Consider the following 25,116-nt stretch of genomic DNA (forward strand, 5'->3'; position numbering starts at 1 on the left):
ACCAACACAAAGAAGGTGTTATTGAATATTTGTTAAATGAAAAACTAGGGTCAGTTAGGCAGCCTTTCAACATTTTATGATAACAGTTGTATTTTTTAGATCCTAATACAAAAATCAGGCATTGCACTATTCTAAACCCTTTCATACATGACAGTTAATTTTTAAAACAATTTTATGAGGTTTTATAGATGAAGAAAAAGAAACAGAGAAGATATATCTCCTAGGCCACAAAAATTATGAGTAAAGGAGCTGGGATTTGAGATCAAGGGTGACTTACCCTCAAACCTGTATCCTTTCTCCTGTACCACAGTGCCTTCCTGCTTTGATGTGAATTTCTTTTAACTCTTCATAAAGCTAACAATAAAGGGATATGTCACCTGTTAACTTTTTATAACATTATCAGAGACACGTAAATTACTACAAACTTTTTATCACTTCCTTAACCTAATGCCAAATAGCCATAAAAAACATATAGCAAATATCATCCTTAGTAGTGAAACATTAAAAGCATTCCTTTTAATATTAAGAATAAGACAAGATATTCACCATCATCACTTCTATTAAGCACGCTATTGAGCATCTCAGATATGATCCATAACAAAATTTTGATAAATTGAATTTCATCAAAATCTAAAACTTCGGCTCTATAAAAGACACTGTTAAGAGAATGAAAAGATATGACTGGGAAAAAATGTTGGCAAATCATATTTCCAACAAAGGACTTGTATCTGAAACACACAAAGATTGCTTAAAACTCAAGAGCAAGAAAACAAATCATCCAATATAGAAAAGGGCAAACAGTGTAAGGTGTCAGAGGCTGAGGAGGTGAGGACATCCCAGATGGGGGAGGGTGTAACCACCAGTGATGGGAATGAACTCCAGGCAGGATGCAGGCAGTGCCCCTGAGGAGGTAGAGGTAGGGTGTAGTATTTAGGAGCCCAAGTAAGGTGAGGAGGGCATCCATTCATGAGCATAGCCCAGTGTTGACTGTCAGGACCAAGCAGAGTAAGGAAGGCATTTGCCTGAGAGGGAAGGTTAGTAGTGGGATGGGATATGAGTCACATTTGGTGGAACTCAGCAAGAAAGTAAATATTTTAAAGATCATGAAGCCTAGTTTCTCACTATTGGAAAAGGGAGTTACAGGTAGAGAAAGGAAGAACACTAGAATGAATCCTATAGTCAGCATTGGAATTGAATCTATTTGTGTGAATTCACAGTTTTCAATATATTTAGATAAATATAGAAGTAACAAGGTAAATATGAGGGGGGGAAAAGGCAAAAGACTTGAACACATGATTTAAGAGGATCCAGAGATTAAGTACATGAAAAGATGTTCAACATCATTAGTCATTCAGGAAATGCAAATTAAAATCACAATGAGACACAACTACATGGCTAACATAAAAAAATACTGACAAATATAAAATACTAACAAGTATGCAGAGCAAATCCAACTCTCATAAAATTTTATGGAAGACCAAAGACAATAACCAAGATGTTCCTGAAGAAGAACCGAGTAGAAGCAGTGGTATTTGCCCTACTAAATTTCAAGACTTACTGTAAAGCCTCAGTAACTAAGACAATGGTATGGACGTAGGGGTAGAAAAATAAATAAGAGAGTGGAATGACCCCTGGGCTAATAATACATTATCTGTTAATAAAAAAATAAAAAATAAAAAAAGAGGATGGAATGAAGTGCCCAGCAGCAGATGCATACATATTCAGAACTGTATTTTATAATAGCAGTGTTGATCGGTGCTGTTCGGTATTTGACAGTATTTGGACAGTTAGATATCCACGTGGAAAAAAGGATGAATGTGAATCTGTGTCTCATGCCATTCACAAAAATAAATCCCAAATGGGTTAAAGACTTAAATGTGAAAGACAAAACTTTAAAATGTTTAGAGAATACATAGGAAAATATCTATGATCTTGGGGTAGGAAAGGATAAATACATATGTGGTAAAAAAAAAAAATTTTTTTTAAGTAAAGCAAGAGGGAATAAATACACAAAATTCCAGAAGATTTCTAAACATCTAGGGCAGAGAGAAGGAAATGTGAATGGGAAGGCACACTTAGGGACTTCAGAATGCTGGTAATGCCAGAGTAGATGTATTAGATATTTATTTCATTTTTAAACTATATTGTTATATTCCCTCTATTAGTTATAATTCATTTCAACATAAAAAGTATGTTGTATATTTCACATTTTCCTGAAAATATGATTATTGGTGAAATAGCTATTTTCTATATGAAATTCAAGAAGGTTAAGAAGTAATTTGATTTTCTTACACTTGGGAAATACCTGCTTAAAGGGCTGCATTTTACCAGACATGGTGAATGTAGTTTATAGTACAGTTGGCGCTTGAATGACATGGGAGTTAGGGACACTAATCCCCTTCACACAGTCAGAACTCCATGAATAACTTTTGAGTTCCCAAAACTTAACTACTAATAGCCTACAGTTGACTGGCAGCCTTACTGATAACATATACAGTCGAGTACACATTTTGTATGTTACTTACATTATGTATGTACAATAAAGTAAGCTGGAGAAAATAAAATGTCATTAAGAAAATCATAAGGAAGACAAAACACATTTACTGTACTGTAAAAAATCCACAGAGAAGTGGACTGGCACGGTTCAAACCCGTCTTCTTCAAGGGTCAACTGTATTTCAGTACTTCTTTTTGAGCCCAAAATGGGGCTTGATCTCATGACCCTGAGATCAAGACCTGAGCTGAGATCAAGGGTCAGATACTGAACCGACTGAGCCCGGCACCCCTATATTTCAGTACTCTGATCTTTTCTTTCTTTCAGTCACCCAGTGAAGTCTATTCTTGGAAAAGACCATCATCCTTGCATAGACCAAGTGTCACTGACAGAACATTCTATGGAGGAAAGAAGAAAAGCGAAACTCCAAAACAGAGCAATTGTGTGACTCTTTTAGATACTAATCAGATAGTCAGGATTCTGCCCCCAGGAGAAGTCCCTCTAAAAGATGTCTACCCAAAAGGTAAGAAATTTACCAATTCCTAGTTTGCCGAGGTAGTAAGGGTAGTTTGCTTTGGGTAGGGATGTTTATTTTTTATTTATTTTTATTTTTTTATTTGTCAGAGAGAGAATATATCTCTAATAGATATATTCCAACATTTAGCCTAGAACAGGAAAATACACGTTCTTTTCCAGAGAGAGAGAGCGCACAAGCAGGCAGAGTGGCAGGCAGAGACAGAGAGAGAAGCAGGCTCCCTGACGAGCAAGGAGCCTGATGCGGGACTCAATCCCAGGGCCCGATCATGACCTGAGCCGAAGGCAGCGGCCCAACCCACTGAGCCACCCAAGTGTCCTGTGGGTAGGGATATTTAATTGATTATTATCATTCTATATGTATAAATGTGAATAATTCTACTAGGGTCTGGTAGCTAAAAAGACCTCTGTGCGTACTCAGAAAGGTTTCAGTTTCTCACAGTGTGATAGAAGGCACTGCTGTTAAAACGCTTCTTCCTGGGGCGCCTGGATGGCTCAGTGGGTTAAAGCCTCTGCCTTCGGCTCAGGTCATGATCCCAGGGTCCTGGGATTGAGCCCCACATCGGGCTCTCTGCTCTGCAGGGAGCCTGCTTCCTCCTCTCTCTCTGCCTGCCTCTCTGCCTAGTTGTGATTTCTGTCAAATAAATAAAATAAAATAAAATAAAAAAACAAACAAAAAACGCTTCTTCCTTTGCCTTACAGTCTACACAGTAACTTTACTTAGAAGATGCTTTCAAGGGCTCCTGGGTGGCTCAGTCATTAATCATCTGCCTTCAGCTCAGGCCATGATCCTAGGAGTCCTGAGATCGAGACCCGCATCAGGCTCCCTGCTCAGCAGGGAGCCTGCTTCTCCCTCTCCCTCTGCCATTCCCCCTGCTTATGCTTGCGCTCTCTCTGTACCTATCTCTGTGTCAAATAAGTAACTAAAATCTTTTTGAAAAAAAAAGGAAGAAGATGCTTTCAAAGAGACTTTTAAAAGTTATTAGACCATAAGGCACAGGAAATGGAGCTGACTTTTGTCTTCGGCTCCCATGATGAAAGGCCAGGGAGTCATGAAGACTGATCCCCTAAGCAGTGCTCCCAAGAGTCATCTTAACATTTATTACAGCAAAACATAGGCCAGGTCCTGTGCCAATCCTTTTTCCTTACTCTTATTTAATCTTCAAATCTCCAGTCTGTCATTAGTGTACTCTTGAACTTGTATGCAGGGAAGCTGACAAAGGGAGATAAGATGGCATGCCAAGGACTGCCCCACCAGTGGCGGGCAGAGCCCAGATCTGCATCACATCTTCCAATCCCAAGCCTAGGGCTCTTCTTGATGAACTACACGGGCTTTCATCATCATGGATAATTATGAAAATATTTGCTCATTGAGCCCCTGGTAGTAACATGTTGTCCTATGTTTACATTCGTTATTATCACTGTGGGCTTAATAAATATAATGATAAATGTATTATATTATAATCTGCTACTGGGTTTGACAAGTCCTGGTTATATGATAATATTTAGAATTAGTTCCTTCCAAAGAAATCACCATTTCCTCAAAATGTTTCTTAAGGTAGAAGAGGCAGGTGAATAAAATGACAATCTCAGTACAGTGCTGTGATAGGAATATTCACAAGGTGATCTGTAAAAGGAGAAGCTTACGGTCCAGACTGGTGATTATGAGCTGGCCCTTGAAAAGATGAATGGGAGTGAATCAAATGGAGGAAATATTTCAGGAAGAGGTACCCTGTGTGAAAGGTACAGGGGCATGACACCATTCCAGGAAATACAAGAAATTCTGTACTAGAACTCAGCACACCTGGGAGACTTCCTTGATAGTTCTTCTCCCTCTGTCCTCTCTATCTAACCCCATCATAAATTACCCTGTCCTTTTGATACAACCTTACTAATATATTTTGATTCCACCCACTTGACTAAAGTTCTATTACCAACATCCAAATCACCGCTGTCTTAAACTAGAATATTGCAGCAGCCTCTGATGTTTCCTCTTCTACTCTTTTCCATTCTCCACACATCAGACAGAGTGATATTTTTAAAGTATGCCTTTGTTCTTATTAAGGTTCAGTTTATATATTGTTCAGTTTGTGGATAGTTCTGTGAATTTAACAAACACATACGGTTGTGTTACCATCACCAGAACTGACAGAGAACAGTTCCATCTCCCCGAAAACCTCCCACATGCTACCTGCAGTCAGCCTCTCCACCTACTCCCTGTCCCCTGACCAGTCTGATTTCTGTCCTTATGGATTTGCCTTTTCCAGAATGTTCATATCAGCGACATCATACAGTATATGGTCTCTCAACTCTGGTTTCTTTCACCAAATATCATGTCTTTGAGAATCATTTCTATCGCTGTGTGTGCCAGTAGTTCATTTTATTGCCAAGTAGTAATCTCGTGTGTGGATGTGCACTCTTTGTCTGTTCACTCACAAGTTGATGGATAGTTGGATCTTTTCTACTTTTTGACAATAACGTAGGAATGGCATTTTTACATTATATGACAGAACTGCCAAACTGTTTTACAAAGTGACAATACCTTTTGCATTCCTGTCAGCAATGAAGGAGAGTTCTAGTTCTGCTGTCTCCTTGCCAGTATAGTCAGTCTTTTGCCATTCTAGTGGGTGTGCAGCAATATCTCATTTAACAGCCCACATTTATAAAATTCTTCCTGTGTACCAGATATCATGATAAGCACTTCATGTACATATGGCCACATATTTACTACTTTCTCATGTGTCCTCATCTGAACTGTTGATCCCTAGGCCTATGCACAGCTAAAAATACATGAAGTGCTTATCATGATATCTGGTACACAGGAAGAATTTTATAAATGTGGGCTGTTAAAAAAAAAATTCCTAGGAGAATGACAAAGGGAGCAATCTTTGAGCTGACACAGGTATAAAAAATAGTTTGGCCTTTTTTTAAGTAAATAGAGTCCAACAGTCTGATTAGTCAAGAACTAGTGCAGATCAGCCTTTTATTAAAGAAATCAGTGGAGGAGCGCCTGGATGGCTCAGTGGGTTAAACCTCTGCCTTCGGCTCAGGTCATGATCTCAGGGTCGTGGGATCGAGCCCCGCATCAGGCTCTTTGCTCAGCAGGGAGCCTGCTTCCTCCTCTCTCTCTCTGCCTGCCTCTCTGCCTACTTGTGATCTCTTTCTGTCAAATAAATAAATAAAAATAAAAATCTTAAAAAAAAAAAGAAATCAGTGGAAACTATAGAGGTTATTCTTCTGGTGGCTTTCACAAAGATGGCATAATTTTTATTTAATGCAGACAGGGAGAGATTTACTGCTTTCTTCCAGTCTTTTTCTCTTTTTTCCTAGTTAATTGTTAGCTGCTTTTTTTTTCTTTTCTTCTTTCTTTCTTTCTAACCACAGACCTCAGCTCTTCAAACACAAAATAACAACTCTGGATTTAAAGTGATAATCTGTGTTTTGAACTTCGAGTAAATTCAAAGATTTGGCATTGGCATGATTGCAGGGCACACATCACTCTTAATCTGTGAACACAGAAATGCATTAAACTTGGTAGTTAACAAATGTACATAGAATTACATTGCTAAAAGTAGTGAATTTTTTAATATAATTTCATCTTCCCTCCTAATGTGTCCTTGGTTGTTTTGCCTGACAACTTTTATACCTCCTCCTAACCTTGGCACTGTGCACATAGCTGTCCCCACCGTTTGCGGGAACTGTGTGGTAAACACGCAGCCATGACTTCCCTTTTGACATTAGTGAACTCATGCTCATGCATAGCTTATACCTGTCCTTGAAATCCACCTGATTATAAATGTAATGGAAATTTACCGAGCCTCTCCTCTCTCTGGCGTTGAAACGTTTAAAATGGATAGACAAGGATTTGGCCCAGTTTGGAGGGAAATCTGGCCATGGTGTTCGCTTCCTTAATTCAGTCATGCATCCTGAGCCGATTCGTTTTCAAATCAGTAAACATCTATGCTGATTATTTTTCAAGTCTTCCCCATTACCATCTCCACCACCACTCCCTTAATACTGCTTTCAAAAGTGCTTTATAGCCACAAAGTGCCTTTTCTGATACGTGAAAATATTTTCTAGCACCAGGAGTAAAATTCTTACTTTCCCCTTCTTGAAATAGACACAGCCATTACTGCATTTTCTCACCCTCTTTATGCCATGGAATTAATTTGCACAGTGAAAGAAAAGATATTTTAAAATAAGTTGGCTTACTTTGCTTTCACGGGCCGTCTGAAAGCTCTGGTGGCCACAGCTCCTAGCTCAGCTTCTCGCTACTACTTACGAAGAAAACGCGCCCATGAGTGACAAGCCAACATGTAAGTCAGTTAACGAGGCAGCCGCTTCAATAACTGGTCATTTTTGGCAAAGAACCTGGGTCTATAAATAATTCAACCTACTTCGGCTGGGTCTTAGCAGCAGGAACTGTCAAAAGTGATATACAGTGCAAAACTTTATCCAAGACTGACCTCTCGTCCCAGGCAGTGTTTCCAATGCAGGCTGTGTGTGACTGATGATAAGCATGCTTGTTTTAAATAAATGGCCATCTAGGGACGGCCAATTTAGCCGGGTGGTCAGGTTACCATAGTAACTCTCTTTTCTTACCCTCTGCTGCCCTGGACATTACCTTGCTTGCCTCCTAACCCTCTGACCTCTGGCACTCCTCCCTGCCTTGCTCTGCAGCTCATACCTAGCCCCCAGGCCTATGGGTTTCCAGAGGCCCACTTCGTGGGTTTTGTTTTGTTATTTGGGGTTTGTTTTTGTTTTGTAAGAAACTTTCCTGTTTCTGCTGTGGGCTCCTCAGATGAGGCAGGAATCTCCTTCTCTCTCCTCAGTACTTTGTATAGTGTCTGGTACAAAGTAAACCTAACCATGTTTGTTGAATAAATAAGACATATTTTGAGTTCTGAATTTTTTAGAGGGTCTACTCAAAAACCTCTGGCTCAGAAAAAAAAAAAAATCCCCCAGCTACAAACATGAAATAAAAATACCAAGTTTCTTATTTTCTTATTTTTTTTGTAAACTACAGTGGATAGATTTAGTGTGAACATCCTGGACATCTCATTCTAACCTGAAGCTGTAATAAGAGACGGACAACAGTCTTTAAAAAGTATAGGTTCTGTATAGGGGAGTTTTTTGTTTTTTTTTTTTTTTAAAGTATAGGTTCTGTATAGGGGAGTTTTTTGTTTTTTTTTTTTAAGAGACACTAATGGCCCATATCTTCTAAAATGAGGCTATTTTCAAAATCACAGCCCTCGGGTCAGCTTAGGCAGGAGCCATGTGGAGGGGCAGACAGAGCAGAGATTTCAAAGCCAAGAAGGCCTGGGTTTGAGTGCCATCTCTGTCACTCTCCAGCCATGTCACCTCAAGGAGGTCACGTGACCCTCGCACTTCTCTTAGCTTCAGTTTCCTCCTCACTCAAGCAGGAATCATGAGTCTTTGTGGTCAGGATTCAAAACACTGCCTAGAAAGATGGAGCAGAGTTTCTGGCACACAGTAGGGGCAGCACGTGATGGTCAGTGGTGGTACTCAGGGCTTTGGAAGAAAAGTCAGCAGACCCCTGGAATTGGCTGGGAGACAACTCCAAGATCAGCGGGAGGGGGGCCTGGCCTCCATATATCAGACCCTGCTTTCATCATTTCCATGGTCCAGAGTCCTCATCGCACAGACCTACCTTCACCTCACCCTCTCCTGTCTTGGTGGCGCTAATGATTACAGGTACCACGTGTTGAGCACCTACTAATTAAGTGCTTTCCAATCACTAACTGCATCTAATCCTCAAAATAATGTCTGTGGTGCTCAGATGCTCTTGTGATCCCCATTTTACAAATGACAGAAGAAGCAAGGTACCTAACCTGACCAGCATAAAACACTGTTCGGAAATGTCAGAGCCAGGATTTTGTACCCAGCCAGACCAGTTACAAAGTGGCTGCTTGTACTGTCATTGTGACTTCCTAGGAAGGAAAGACAGAATTCAGGTGAAGAAATCTTTTTAAATAAATTGTAAGTGCTAAAACGGCTCATCTTGGAAAACTAGCAAAGACAATGAAAAGAACTCAGGTCATTTCTGGACAGTAAAGAACCATGGCCTAATGTGCATGTATTTGAAGGTCTTTGTGTTTTCTTGACCAAAACATAACCGTACAGGCTAGATTTGACCCAGGACCTTGTCAGGTGGGTCTCAGAGCTCTGTCCTAGGCTACTGGTAGTTTCATTCAACTTCCAGCAACATTCGTGCTTTCTGCTGGTCTTACGTTGGTATCATGCAGTAATTTAATGCTCAGCTCATACCATGACTTGTTTGCAGATGTGACCCCTCCGCAAGCAGCTGGTTATATAGAAATCACTGACCTTCAATCAAAGAAACTCCGATATATCCCTGTTCCCAGGTAAGCCACGCTCACCTTTATTCTCATTTCATATGTCAGATCAAGAGCAAGTCAAGTCTTACCATGCATTCCAAATAAATCTGTGCTTTTGTCTCCTGAAAGAGCAAAGCTCTTTTTCCCCACACTTGCAGTTAGCTTGTATCTTGCTGCTGTTCTGCATGCTTTACTGCTATTTTTATTTTCATTTGGGAAAAATGTTCAAACGTTATATAGGTATAAGTCTAACAGCCTTTGAGGGCTTCATTTCTCTATCATTGATCTAGTCATTGACTGATCCCCAAAGATAAATTTTTCTGTACTTGAAACAGTGTTTTCAGTATTGGAGAAAATTTTCATCCTTATTAACTTTATTTTTTTTCTAAGTTTTCGTTTGAATTTCCATTAGTTACCATACAGTGTAATATCAGGTACACAGGACAGTGATTCAGCACTTCCATACACCACCCTGCGCTCATCCCGACAAGTGCCCTCCTTAAACCCCATCACCTGCGTCGCCCATCCCCCTGCCCACCTCCCTCTGGTAACCATCAGTTTGTTCTCTACAGTTAAGAGTCTGTTTCTGGTTTCTCTCCCTCTGTCTCTCTTTTTATCCCTTTGCTTGTTTGTTTTGTTTCTTAAACTCCACATATGAGTGAAATCATATGGTAATTGTCTTCTCTGACTGACTTATTTTGCTTAGCATAATACTCTCGAGCTGCATCCACCATAGTTTTTAATTTTATATATTAGTTTTCAGAGGTAAATGTATTCAAAATGTCAATGAATTTAAGTAGCATTTTCTAAAATGGTTTTGAAAAATGCTATGAAGGCTATTCAGTAGCTAAAGGCTTCCAGAGATTTTGAATGGAACTCATGACCATTCACTGCTTCTGGTATTGTCCAGTGATGGAAGCAAGGTATGTAAACCCACTAGACTAAGGACACAGAAGGAAAACTACGTGCTTGGTTTCTACCCTTGAGGATCACAGTGTCCTCACCAGTAGTCCGTCCCTTTCTGGATGCGTCCATTCCTGATCTCCCTCTCTCACTTGAACCACACACCTGCTCTGGTCTATTTGGCCCAGCTTTCTCATTCTTCCTTACTTTGCTCCCCAGCTAGCACCTCCTTCTTCGAATCTTTTCCTCTGCTTTGGCCTAGTTTGACACCACATCCCCTCATAACATATACTTCCTTATAGGCGACTAAGCCCTCACAACACAGGGAGAAAACCTCACCTGAACTCTCTAGCAGAGGTGGCTCCATAGCTCAGTGGTTAGAGCACTGGTCTTGTGAACTCTCTAGCAGAGGAGCCTAGAGAGCCTTCCAGCATGAGAGAAAGGCCAGCCACATGGAGACCTGTCAGTCACCCTCAGCATCACCAGACCACTTTCCAGCCACTCCTCCAACCCCCTAGAAGAAACCAGCCCAGTGTGACAGTACACAGTAACTCAGAAACACAGTTTCATTTCTTAAGACCCTTAATCAGATTCAATAAATATGAGTAATCAAAGCATTACTCAAAAAAATAGCTTTACTTGTTCCAACATATATAAATATGCCTTCTTAGAGCACCTTACTGTGTCACTTTAATGGAAAATGGCTTTTAGTCATTTGGGGAAATTCCTCATTCCATATGAAGTATATGCTTATTAAAACACACTATGAGTTCAAGCAACAAAAGCAAAGAACGGCTTTGTGTTTTTTTACATTTCTAAAAGCATTAATAATTTTTCCCAGTATTTCTCTTAATTGCTCTCTCATTAGCCCTGGCTTTTATTTCATTGCTCTTCTCTTTTAACTTTCTGTGTGAACCGTACATGATACCTGCCATGCAAGGAACACCTGGCAGAGCAGCTGTGTAAAGAGCCTGGGCCCGCTGGGTACCACAAGGCAGTCCTTCAGAGCCACCATACTGCCCACCAGAGGCAGAGTGCAAGCCAAATGTGTCACTGTCAATTCCTTATTAGCCATATTTTTCCACAGGAAAACAAGATAGGTGAAATTGACTTTAATCCCATTTTATTGACCCAGTGGATTTAAAATGTTATCATCTTATCATGCACACTCTCTCCTTAAAATAAATAAATATTTTTTTAAAATTCTAAAAACATAAAATGTTATCATTTTGACACGTATTCAATATAAAAATTTTAATGAGATATTTTATATTCCTTTTTCTTCTTAGTCTTTGAAATCAGTTATGTATTTTACACTTTTGGAACATCTCCGTTTGGACTTGCCATATTTCAAGTGCCATGTGATTTGGAGTCTGTTCATTATCAGTATATCCTGAATTTCTCTTGAGATTAGCTATTGCCATTTTTGGCATATATGCAATCCAAGAGAACAACCCATCTGGATTTCAGTTTTCCTGCTAGTTGCTTAAATTTAGCATTCTGCTAGATAGCTGGAATTTTCCATCTGATGGCTAACTTCAAATAACAGAAAATACAGTAACACTGTAACTACAGGGCCAAAATGAATACATCACTTTTGCCCCCAGTAAAACTCGAGTCTTTTTCCTCAAGTTTTTGTATTATTTACATCTGTAAAATGATACTGCCTAGCTCTCATCTGTGGGTGTCTGGAAATCTGGGCCTCACTCTACTATAATTCTATGCATTCTTTAATGACCTTGCTATAATGTAATAAGGAGAAGATACATTTAAAACAAGGTAAAGAAGAGATTCTAGAGCTGGGAGCAAATTGTGGTAAATACATGACTTTTTTTCAGGACTGTTTTTTGACATATTGAAGAAATTGCCCATAGACTTTTCAAGTTTCATGGTATGAAGAGTTAAACATTTAGCCAGTAAATACAGTATTCCACAGTCTTACTTCTTGAGTGCTCTTGGAAGACTCTCAAACATTATTGTTTCATGTAGATAAATTTCATTGTTCTGGAATAGCCCTTTACTTCACCATTTGTACCTATTAATTTTTTTTACTAAGGCACATGTTTTTGGGGAGAGCACCATGAGGTAAATCTTGTATTATATCAAATGTCACCTTCTTTGAGTCCTTCTAGCCCTGTAAAATAGTTCTGAAACCCCGGGACCCATACTACTGTTATCATCCTCTTCATATTAACATTTTCTAAAACTTCTGTGTCCCGGAGTAGCTACCTCGGTCACTCTGTGTCGAATATCTACTAAGACATACTGGGAGGAAAGGTCAAAGTAGTCTTGGTTTATTCTTTAGAATACTGGAAGATTTTACCCAACATATAGTGGTTTTCCCAGATCTACACTGATGGTTTATTATGTTTTTATTATCTGATCAGACGATCCCTTTAGACCATTTATTTCATATAGAAAATATCAGATGTATTTAGACAGCCAACACTGGTAATTAGAATTTCTAATCTGTTTCTTTTGCACAGTGAGAGCTATATTCAGAAAAAGGAAGTATGCAGTTGACTTATAAGCAAAAGCTGCATCCCTAGAAATGAATATATAACAAAGGAAATATGTATATGTATGAAATATGTAATATGAGAAATACATAAATTCCTTGTTATAAATTCCTGTAACTCCCTAAGTTAGAAGATGCAAAATATTAAATACAAATGCAATTAAAGCCAATAGACAAGATATCAGTTTTCAGTTTCAACACTTACACTGAAACTTAGAGCCCTAAGGAGTGAGCCCAGCATTGCAGGCACATAAGATATGAGACGGTTTAGAGTTTTTTCCTTCTGACAGTGAATGCTAGCATCATTGGGAGTCCACAAATACAGGAAAAATGTAACCAATAGATAACTGTGTATTTTTTTTCTTACAGGTGACTCTCTTGCTGTCTTTTAATGTGCTTGCTACTAGTCATTTTATAGCAAGTTTAATGAACCAAAATTAGGCAAACTAGCTTCATTACTACCAGTTCACTGACTACTGTAATTTCCTTATCAGATCAGAATATCTCTCGCCGTATACCACATGGCTCTCTACTGTTTCGGACACAGATGCTCTGCTAGCTGAGTGGGGCAAAGGTGGCGTTGTTACTGTTGACATGGGAGGTCACGTCAGGCTCTGGGAAACTGGACTGGAACATCTGCAGCGATCCCTCATGGAATGGAGGAACATGATTGGACAAGAAGGTGACAGACATATGCAGGTACCACTCAAATTGACCTCCCCTCTTACAGGTGCATATTCAAGTATATCTTTTTTTTTAAAATATTTTATTTATTTATTTGACACAGAGAGAGAGATCACAAATAGGCAGAGCAGCACACAGAGAGACGCAAGGAGGGGAAGCAGGCTCCCCGCTAAGCAGAGATTTCCCCATGCAGGGCTGGATCCCAGGACCCTGGGATCATGACCCAAGCTGAAGGCAGAGGCTTAATCCACTGAGCCACCAAGGTGCCCCACAAGTATATCTTTTAGTTGCAGCTGCCATAGTTGTGGAAACTTCTGGCCCCCAAACTTAAATATGGTTGCTTAATAGCTAAAATAATTTCTCATTATAGAGAAAGACAAACCTATCCCTCTAGAGAGTGAAAAAGTTAAAATGTGCCCCTTTTTTGGTCAGTGCCTAAATATTCAGGTCCCTCACATCACAGCATGAGAATACAATCAGCTTTTGTTGTCTAACCTCCAGTAGTAATCAGTTTCCGGCACCACCTTCACGTCTGTTCTGACTGATACTGCCGTCATCTTCAGCATCTCCTCATGCTACCAAGGAAGCAGAGATACTGATATAAAATATAGCCCTTTACTGTAGGGCCAAAACCTATAGCCTAGAGAAGATAAGTAAATGGCACATCCGGTAGAGATGCATCTTGACTTAGCAGTGGTCAAAAGTTGCCCCAACCCTGCACTGGAAAGAAACATGACAACAGGGTACCAAAGTGAGAGGAAGGTCCAGAAATGGCTCAGTCCCCAGCTAATCTAGTTGCTGTCTGGAACTCCCATGAACAACGAGGAGAGCTGTGTGCCCATAAGTACTGAAGCATATCATTAAAGGATTTATTTGTAATTGATTTATTTTAATCTTCAGAAGAAAACTTCGCTGTTTACATTTCATTTTTATCCAGCAAGGTAGGAAGGAATAGTAGGTTCCTGCCAGCTGTGTTGCTCTGTAAAGAGCCAATTAGCAAGATAAAAAATTTCCACCAACTATTCCACTGGTACCTGATTAATAATTACTCCTTTATGTGGTTATTTTTGTGATTTTCCTTAAAGGAGAAAGGTTTAGATTTGTGAATGAATAATACATATTTTTCTTAGATTCTTAGAAGTTTATAGGAACATGGTCAAGATTGCAAACCAACGTAGGCAAGCAACCTCAACTTCTTTTGAAAGGGTATGAATATATTAATTTAATTAAGCTAAAACAAATGTATTGCTCTAAAATAAATATGTCATTAAGTACAGTGATGCTATCATAGCAACAGACTGACTGTTGGTCACTATCCATAACAATAATTAGAAAATTAATTAACTGTGCTTCTGATTCTCTTATTATTCTAAGCATTAGTTTCTTTTTCTTGTGAATTAATCTCCTCTTTTCATTACAGTGCTTGAGGCCTAAGAGTAAATACTATTGTGTTTGTATTTCTTATATTTTATTTCAATCTCTCATATGTCATAGAGATGAAAGGTCCTATTTTTCCAAGGGTCAAGATTGTGGCTTCTTCCACAATAGAACTTTAAAAAAGGAATTTTATTCATAATTTTCATAACTGCTACATGATTTTCTTGACTGCTACAAAAGTTAACCCTTATTTGCATTTTAGCCATATACTCTTCTCTTCCCTGACTTCCCCAACTCTGTTGTTCGTCTTCCTTTTCCCAACTGATTGGTAACACAGTAGGCAGGTAGTATGTTGGTGTATGTCACACTCGTATATACGAAATTGCACTGGCCACTGAAGCTATTTGATGAAAATGGAATTGTTCTTTTAAACTGTCACAAGTTATTCGTTTTTAATGTAACCGAGTATTTATTGAATGAATATCTATAGCTAATAAGTTAGAAATGAACAGAAATATATTATCTAATATCCCAAAAATAACCAAAATGCTTGGCTGTGGTTTGCAAGGCAACATCTGATCCTTCCCAGACCAAACTTTTTCCAGGAAATGTCTAAATTTTTGTCTCTAGTTCACAGTTCTTCTGTAGCAGAAATAAGATGTACTTAGAAATAAAGTTACACATTTGAGAATTGGATGTTAGATTCCCTTAGAAACTTAGAATAGATGTTATCCAACTCTCTCCTTCCATTTCTGTGTTCCTGAATCCATTTTGGTCGATATTGAAATATATATTTATATATGTACTCAAACCGAGAAACAGACTGTGATCTTGCATCTTTATGTGTAAACAGACAGGATTAATTGTCCAAATGGTCTGCCATTGTTTTAGTTTTGGGTCACATCTCTCCTCTTCTCCCTGCTTGGTAAATAATGAGACTGTATGTTTAATTGCTCTTATTTAGACCAGTTGGTGTGATTATTTACAAGTAGTTTACACAACCAAATCCAGATAGGAACCATGACGGAACAATGGTTCTAACAAGCAGAAATGTGCCTTTTTCAGTTCCCGTACCGTGTGATCCCTCAGGCTATTCCTCATTTATGGGCCCTTTATTCGGCATATGTCTACTCCTGGTTTTGGACCTTGAAAAATGCCTTTCTTGGAAATATTGAGAAAAGAGAGTATGTTCTCCGGACTGTCCTTAATGCTGGCTGAATGTCCATCCCTTCCCTGCTCCTGGCAGAGTAACCTGATCTCCACCTAGTGGCGAAATGGCCTTACTTACGTCCTGGAAATTTGAAAGGCCTGCTTGGCGCTTCAGTCCTTTAAGGCAGCCCCAGGCCTGCTGGCATGGGGGGTGTACACAGGCCTGCCTTGTGTGGTTCCTGTTGGTCACGAGATGTTCCTTAAGGTCAGCAGTGAAGACAGGTAAACAACCTGGCAAGCCGTGCCCCACTTATTGACCCATTTTTTCCCTGATTCTTCTGGATGGGAGCAGAACTGTTGATACTTGGATAAACATCAGCTACATGCTTTATCACTCTCCTTTACATCTTGCTACATTTCAGCCTTCTAGATTTATTAGTTCTTGTAGCCATTGTTGCTTTGAATTTTTATTTTTGCCGAATGAATTCACTGATAGTTTTCTTTCATGAGTACAGTTTGAAAGAGAGTTTTTATTGAGCTCTGCATATAAAATGTGCTCATTAATTTTACATGTTTTGATGGGAACATGTGTTTTTCTCACAGCAGACAACTAAAACAACAAAGTGTCAGCGTAACTGTAGTTCTAAAAGCCCATAATTAAGAATTCATATTTATGGGGCGCCTGGGTGGCTCAGTCGGTTAATCGTCTGCCTTTGGCTCAGGTCATGATCTCAGGGTCCTGGAAGGGAGCCCTACATGGGGTTCCCGGCTCAGTGGGGAGTCTGCTTATCCCTCTCCCTCTGCCCCTCCTCCCGCTCATGCTCTCTTTCTCTCAAATAAAATATTTTTTTTTAAAAAGAATTTCTATTTGTTATTTTTAGGCTCCATATTTTCAGAAGCATGTGTTAATTATAAGTCAAAATTTTTCTGACCGTGCTTCAAAGTGTTCTCTATAAAGTATATTTTTCCATTTTTATTTAGCTACATTTGGATTTGTCCCAAGAAGGCTATTAAAGCTACACCCCATTTTTCTTCAAAAATCAGATCCTTTTCTCTAAAAAGCTCCTGGTGACTGTTCTTGTGGGAGTACAAAAGCTAAAAGGTTATAGCTGCCAAATGTCTATTGTCTAATTACAGTAAACTAACTAGAAAGCAAATCCTCTATATATTACTGGTAAAATCTCTCTGAGACCTTTGAATACTGTATACTTTTAAAATGGATAGAATCTGTGGGACTGGAACTTACACATTCGTACAGTGAAGATAGTGCCCAGTACACAGTAGATGCTTAGTACAGGCATGAAACAAATACATAGAAAAGATAACTAATTTATATTAAGCACCAGTAATCCCTTCCCCCTTTTAAAGAAGACATTCTAGCAATATGAGTAAAGGTGAATTGCTACACTTTGGTAAATAATCCTGTCCTTTTCTTTAACTACTAGCGCAACAGGATTTTTTTTTTTTTTTTAAGATCTCGGTAAGGTAGAAAGTCCTGCTTCCAGTTTTGGAAACCACTAGATCATTTCACTGGACCTCTAATAGCACATTTAGTTTTGCAGTATGCAGTCTGCACATGTGAGGGGACTTGCAGTTCTTCTTTTTAAGGAGGATAGTTCGTAGTTCACTCTTACACTTCATTCTTCACTTTGGCCAGTAACTCTGAAAATACTTAACAGTCTAATTCAGTGGGTCATTATTACAGAACAACCCATATTTTATAGGATTATTATATGTACATGTATCTTTGGAAATCTTCCTTGGTTCAAAAAGGTAATGCTTTTTTTTTTTAATTTTTATAATTTCCCGCCATATCGCCTAGCAATATGAGTAGAGCTGGTTTTTAGCAAGATGTTCTAGCCACTTGCCTATGCAGTAGCATTTGAACAAGGCCTCTAATGATTTTCCCATGTTCCTATTAGAGAAATTCCCAGCCGTAGAAATTCATTTTGAATCTAGATTTGGAATAAGACTTAAAGATTTAAATAAGGTCTCTAATGAAAATGCAAGGCGGCAGGGGAGGAGTACCCCATGGTGTGCTGATAGACCAGCTCTTTGGGGAGGGAAAGGGAGGGCTGTTTATAATGTTTGCCAATTTCCGTGGTGTAAATACTCCCTCGGTGGCTGATTTCAAGGCACCGAAGGTTAACAATCTAGTTGCTAAATGTCTGAGTATTTAGCAGCTATCTCTCACAAAGTGGTACAGTCAGGCTCCAGCGTGCCACTGTCTTGATTAAACCTTTAATCCCCCTGCCCCACTAGGAAAATTATCACAGTTACCTATCTGCAAGGTCTTTCAAAAATCAGGCAACAGAAATGTAGGTGAGAGAAAAAGGCAACAGAAAAAGGAAAGAAGTACTAAGAACACGGGTAAGTTGGTGTCGCACTATCCCTGGGAAATGTTGAAGCCTGCCATTGTCCCAGTTATAGATTGGGAATGCTCCTTCTGAACCAGGAATTCAGTCTGAGCAAAGAATTGGGAAGAAGTCTGCACTCAAGTACGATGACGCTCATGAGTTCATGAGCACAAGCCTCCTTTTTTAGAAATATCATTTCAGAAGGAAATCACCAGCTGATTTTTACATTCGTCCAGAAGCAGTGCTTCCATTAGATCACAACTTTGTTGGTAATTGCTAAATATAACTAAAATTAAATGTGCAACCACCTCCCCAAGACAAGCGAATCAACAGGGTTATGACTTTCAGGGAGGTCATGAGTTTTCATTAACCTCTTGTGCATATCTAACAAAAATAATAATCCTCTAAATCACAGTAACTGTGGGCATTATAGTGCCTTAAACTAACATTATAAACAGAAATATCATCTCGCCTTCTCATTGCAGAAAAGACCTAACCTTAGGAAATTGCTTTTCAAATCATCAGCAACAGAAATATTCTAACTCTTTTCTTTCATGGCGAACCTTAATATCATTATTCTATATGTGACTATATCCCCAGTGCATATATTTTTTTAAGATTTATTTATTTATTTGACAGAGAGCAAGATCACAAGTAGGCAGAGAGGCAGGCAGAGAGAGGGGGGAAGCAGGCTCCCTGCTGAGCAGAAAGCCCAAAGCAGGGCTCGATCCCAGGACCCCGAGATCATGACCTGAGCCAAAGGCCACACAGGGCCAACCCACTGGGCCACCCAGGCATCCCCACCTCCAGTGCATGTTATTTAACAACATGATCAACAAGTAAAGAAGTGATCTTAGCAGTATATAAGTATATATATATATACACATATATATATATATACTTTAAAGTATATAAGGAAATATATACTTTAAAGTATATAAGGAAAATAAATTAATTCTGTAATATATCAGATATAAATTGAGATGTCAAATGCAGTGAATATGTTGACAAGCAATGGCTCTAGAATTTTTATGATTCTGAGCTCATTGTGTATATAGTTTTGTGCAATCACAATGAATCTAGAAATAAAACTTTGCTGTTATATTCATAAATAAAATTGTAATTTTATTCATAAGCAGTACAACCTGTTGGCTCTACTTTCCAGTTATAATATAAAGACAATACAATGCACTGTACCTTACAAAGTTGTTTTAAGAATGAGATGCATTAGTACCTAACACAGACGTACTCTATAAACAAATAAAAATTAGAAACTTAGAATTAGGTAATATTGGACCATAGAATTCTTCTATGCTTATATGGAAATGAAGCCAAATTAAAGAGAGGTTTTCTGTTCCTTAAACAACTAATATAAAATCATGACCCAATGACTTACATAATTTCACCATCTTAGTGTTATAAGATGTGTGGTTTATTTATAATCCTGTTTAAGAAAAGTTTGTCAGGCCCAAAAAAGGAATTAAAAAGGGTCTGTGCCGAAACCTGTCAGCTTGAAGAAAAGCAGGAAATCAATGATAGAAAAATTCTCAGCAACGAATTATGGTGTTTAGCCTTATTCAAAAGACAAATTAGGACAGGACCAAAAAATACACAGTAAAATATACATCATCTTTAGCCTGAGTCCTGAAAACAGTAAAAAGAGCAAGTCAAATTTGGAGTTGTCTTTCTTAGTTTTTCCATATGCCGTACTCTTGTCTCTACTTACAACATTCTAAGAAATGTCTCTCTCTTTATTTTCGATTTTCTCGCAAGGTCAGGTCACAGACACCATCTCTAACCTTTCTTCTTTGAATAATGCCAACTATTCTTTTGTTTATTTAATTAACATTTGCTGAGCACCCAGAATTGCTAGGAGAAAGAAAGAAAGAAAGAAGGTTATAGGTACTGACTCAGGGAACTTATAGTCACATAGAGCTACAACCAAGTAAATTGTAGTGCAAGGTGGTAAATAAACTGATGGGAGAATGATCAAAGGCTCAGAAGACAGTGCAGAAAAATTTGACTCTATCTTTGGAAGGAGTTCCAAGATGAAATAGTCCCCAAACCCAGTTTTTCAGGAAGCGGGAAGGGACTCCTGATAAATCAAATGCATGTGATTAGTTTCGTCTCTTGCCAAAATCCCAGTAAGAGAACAGTGAAGAATCAAAAAGAAGTACAAACCCCACCTGGACAAAGAGAACTGGAGACGCAACAACACTTGGAGGATGGAAAATAAATGGGTGGGTGGTAATGAGTTATCATCTGGAGAGAGCTAAAACCCATTCGTCCAGAAAGGGAAGCCAGTAAGACCCAAGACGCTGTACTCTGCAGAAGCACGCCAAGCATGAGGACATCAGGACTTGAAGACACCATGGACCTCTGAAGGTTGGAGAGTGCAGAGTGGCACCAGATGTTGGAAGATTAATTGAAAGACTATATAGAGACAATTTAGAGAGCCAAATTTTCTCCTCCATCTTATGCACCAGGGCCACTGGCTCTTCTCTAGGCTGATCAGAAACAGGAGCTGTCATGGAGATTTATACAATTTAGGACAAGAGTGTGATGACCATATAGAAAACAAGAAAATAAAGTGGAAGTCTGCTTTTCTTATTTGGATCCCATGAAGGTGGCATCCACATTTATACACTTTGAGCAGAAGAGTAGAAAAATCCTTTCTGGAAACTGACATGTCCAAGAGAAAAGCCTTTCTGATGCTAATATTTGAAAGTTTCTTCCTAGTTACCTTACAAGAAGACCCACTTGTTGTCAAGACCTACCTTGTGCAAAAAGTTTTCAGCCCCTTATTCTTAAATATTAATGGATACCCTCTTCTACAAAAAAAAAAAGAAAAAAGAAAAATGGAAATCAAAACAAATGAACAGAGAAAATAGAGATGATGCAGAAAGAATATTTCAGAAAGTGACAGTTCATATTGTCAGAGAAGTAAGAAAATATGATGATCATAAAACAAAAACATGATGCTATTTTAACATAGGACCCTTCAAAGAACAGGAAAGATGTCTTGGAAATTGAGCAGAGTCAAGTACAGAAGTGTTGAACCACTATATCCTATACCTGAAACTAATGTAACACTGCATGTTAACTCTACTGGAATTAAATAACCAAACAAACAAACAAACAAACAAATGCTACATGGAGGAAAAAAGTAGTAGCAAAAATAAATTCTATAGAAGGGTTTAACCATTCATTTGCTAGTAGTCTCCAATTTCTATAACATATTTAAAGGTTAAAAGACACAAGGCCTTGTAGGGGGTTAAAATGATTTTCTAGAGCGTGTTTCATATGAACCTCCGTAGGACTTGCTGATAGGAAGACAGAGGTAGAAAAACGGGTCTCTCTCACAGACTTCTGGTCACTTTGCAGGCAGAGCACAGCCCGTATATTTCCCCCATGATCTACAGCATAACAAGGCTGTTAGTATTCTCCGCTTCCATCAGAAAACTGCTAAAAGCATTGGATCCCCTAGAGAAACACGTAGTATTTCTGGAGCTGGAGTGTGAAGCTTACAAGCTTTAGGGCAGAGCAGAAAACTGTCTGGGACCCAAAAGCCAGAGGAACTGGACTCACTGGTCTGTCCCAGAGGAAGCTGGCCTTTTATTTACTTAGAAGTTGCTTTTCTTTTCCAAGTTGCTGTGTTCTCGTGATTTTATTTCATTAACCAGTCAAGGATCAATCTTATCTCAGCCATGTTTGTGTACCCCCCCCCCCAAAAAAAACAACAACAAAAACCAAAAAACCTGTCCCTGCACTTTTTAAATTAATTGATTCATCAATAATTGTCTGCATATAAATATAATGAAGGGGCGCCTGGATGGCTCAGTGGTTTGAGCTGCTGCCTTCGGCTCAGGTCATGATCTCGGGGTCCTGGGATCGAGTTCCGCGTCGGGCTCTCTGCTTGGCGGGGAGCCTGCTTCCTCCTCTCTCTCTCTGCCTGCTTCTCTCCCTACTTGTGATCTCTATCTGTCAAATAAATAAATTTAAAAAAAAATATAATGAAAACTTTTAATTATAATCTCAATATATACTAATGAATGGCCCTCCAGCAACAAATTTCAAGCAACAGTTGACACCTGTAGATCTAAATATGATTACAGTATATTTGCCATCATAAATACTTTTTTTGGTGAGGAAGTTTTCCTGTCATGTCAATCTACAATCTAATGGCTCTGTTAATTGAATCTCAGTTCTTTAAAAGCTCTATTGGTTTCCCCCCAACCACACCCCATATTTCTAGTTAATTTTCATATAATAGTGCATATACTCTAGACCTGGCTTCAGGAAAGTCAACAAACCATAATCTCCCAGAGAGATGGTGGTGATCCTAGCTGTAGAGTTTCTTTGTGAGATGGGCTGGTGGTCGTCTGTTGAATTATGGAAATTATGGACAAACAATAGATATTCAAGTCCCCTGGGACCCAGCCATCCAGAATGTTCCCGTGGAGCACTTGTTCTGTACCCACCAACATAGGACCTGTGGGGAGATGGCGGAAATACCGAAATATAGAGCATGGTTTTTCTCCTCAGGGAGTTTGTACTATGTGATTGGAGAGATGAGGCTAATTGTCATGAAACAGCAGCAAGTAGTACCAAACAGGGAGTTTGGGCCCTGTGCCATAATAGTCCAGGAGAGAAGTAGGTATGCAGACAAAATTTATAAGTGAAGGAAATGGGGCTTGGGCTGCACTTTTATTTTATCTTTAGATAGTTCAAAAGGAGAGGTCAGAGCATTCCAGGCATTCCAAAATTCATGACCACAGGCATAGATACAAATGAGCACTGTGTGTTTCCTTAATAAGAGGATGAATTTTGCCATAGGCTTGGATCATACCAAATCCAGGAGTCATCCAGTGCAGATACCAAAGGAACAGTAAGCAAACATCACAGCCAGTGTGATGCAAACTCAAAGCCCAAAGGGCAAATCCAGGTTGAACACCACCTATGCCAAAGAGACAGTGGAGGGTATACCAGAGCAGGGGCAGAAGTAAGAGCTGGGTCTGCGGCCACCAGAAATGTACAGGCTGGGGGATTTCAGAAGACAGCAAGACCCTGTCTTGCTGGTGCAGGACATTTTTAAAGGCAGTTGAAAGGATGTTAGTCTGTTTATGCGTATCTGTAGCAAATTATAAGACTAACCTCACTAAAAAAAAAGCAAGGGGTATCTTTTGGGGATTAGTGCAATCAGGAGTCACCTGAAGGCTTTGTGAAGGTACAATGAGGCTTCTAGGTTCCTTTGCCTAGGAGCTGCTGAAGGGCATTGAATAGGAAAAATAGAAGATTGAGGGCTGTATTAGGGAGATGGACGTGGTAGTGATGTGCAGTCTGGGAAAGAACCCCAAGTAAACGAGGGCAACTATGAACATGGGTATGATCTGGTGGAGAAAGGCTGCATATGGTACATGGAGCCAGACATTATGGACATTTCTAATTTTGATACCTGGCAAAATGGCAGATCATTGTAGGAACCAGGAAAGTTGGAGAGGAGATAGGATTCAAGCATTTTGAGTATGCTTTGTCCGAGGTAATGGTGAGATACTTTACTGACAGTGTACATTTGGTAATTAGAAACAGATCACTGGACCAGAGATTCGAGCTAGCGAGAGTGAAAACGATCTTTAGCACACTATTGAGGTTTTAGCTGTAACCATGAGAATAGTTAGATGCTAAGGAGAGTAGAGAGAAAATGATCATAACAACTGAGCTTTGTTTTTAGAAAAACCTACCAATATTTCCAAAAGCATATTCTCAGAATCCTCTTTAATAAGCAATCCAGGGGCACCTGGGTGGCTCAGCGGGTTAAAGCCTCTGCCTTCAGCTCAGGTCATGATCCCAGGGTCCTGGGATCGAGCCCCGCATCGGGCTCTCTGCTTAGCTGGGAGCCTGCTTCCTCCTCTCTCTCTCTCTCTGCCTGCCACTCTGCCTACTTGTAATCTCTATCTGTCAAATAAATAAATCTTTAAAAAAAAAATAAGCAATCCATGTTCAAACTGTTGGAAGACACTGTATAATTTAGCTGCCTCTTAGAAATGAAATGACAATTAGGAAATATCTGGCTTTGAAAAGTCTCAGTAAAGAAACCTCTTTAATTTGTTTAACCCAGTAGTCTCCAGATCTGTTCAAAGTCTTTTGAATACTTCAGCAAGTTACCAGTCTTTAAAGATTTATTTATTTATTTACTTACTTACTTACTTATTTATTTGAGAGAGAGAGCGTGGGATCCAATCCCATAACCCCAAGACCTGAGCGAAAATCAAGAGTGGGATGCTCAACCAGCTGGGCCACCTAGGTACTCCAATTGCCAGTCTTTATATTCCTGGTTTTCTTCATTCACTTCATCATGGACTTTGTGTAGTAGATCTCTTACGACAAGACCTTTCTGCTAATTCTGAACCTGACTCAGGTTAGAATACAGCCACGTTGCATGGCATGTATGACTTCAGGGAATAAATCTGCAATGCTAGGGTTGACAGTTAAAAGAATAATTTATCCCGGATCTTTGAAGAGAGGACCTATTATTGCATTTGATTCCAGATTTATTATGGAAAAAGTATGAAAAATGATGCTTATATAGAGCACTGAAAGTGACAGAAATTCAGCTCACATTACCATAAACTACAAAAGGGAATTTATTGGCTCATGTGACCTTGTCTCTCCCCTCTTGGCTCTGCTTTTTTCTGGAGTGGCTTCATTCTTTTTTTTTTTTTTTTTTCTTTTTAAAGATTTT

At 39.1% G+C, this 25,116-nt stretch overlaps 1 protein-coding gene across 1 annotated transcript in view; it reads left to right on the plus strand.

The window, feature by feature from the left end:
- VWA8 (von Willebrand factor A domain containing 8) overlaps nt 1-25,116 on the plus strand; it is a 333,349-nt gene that overhangs the window by 230,383 nt on the left and 77,850 nt on the right. Inside the window, exons 35-37 of the mRNA XM_046028286.1 lie at nt 2,821-3,016; nt 9,332-9,413; nt 13,302-13,506. Coding sequence (XP_045884242.1) covers nt 2,821-3,016; nt 9,332-9,413; nt 13,302-13,506 — 483 coding nt within the window. The remainder of the gene's footprint in view (nt 1-2,820; nt 3,017-9,331; nt 9,414-13,301; nt 13,507-25,116) is intronic.

Source organism: Meles meles, chromosome 14 (genome assembly GCF_922984935.1).
Source record: "Meles meles chromosome 14, mMelMel3.1 paternal haplotype, whole genome shotgun sequence".
Lineage (NCBI taxonomy): Eukaryota > Metazoa > Chordata > Mammalia > Carnivora > Mustelidae > Meles > Meles meles.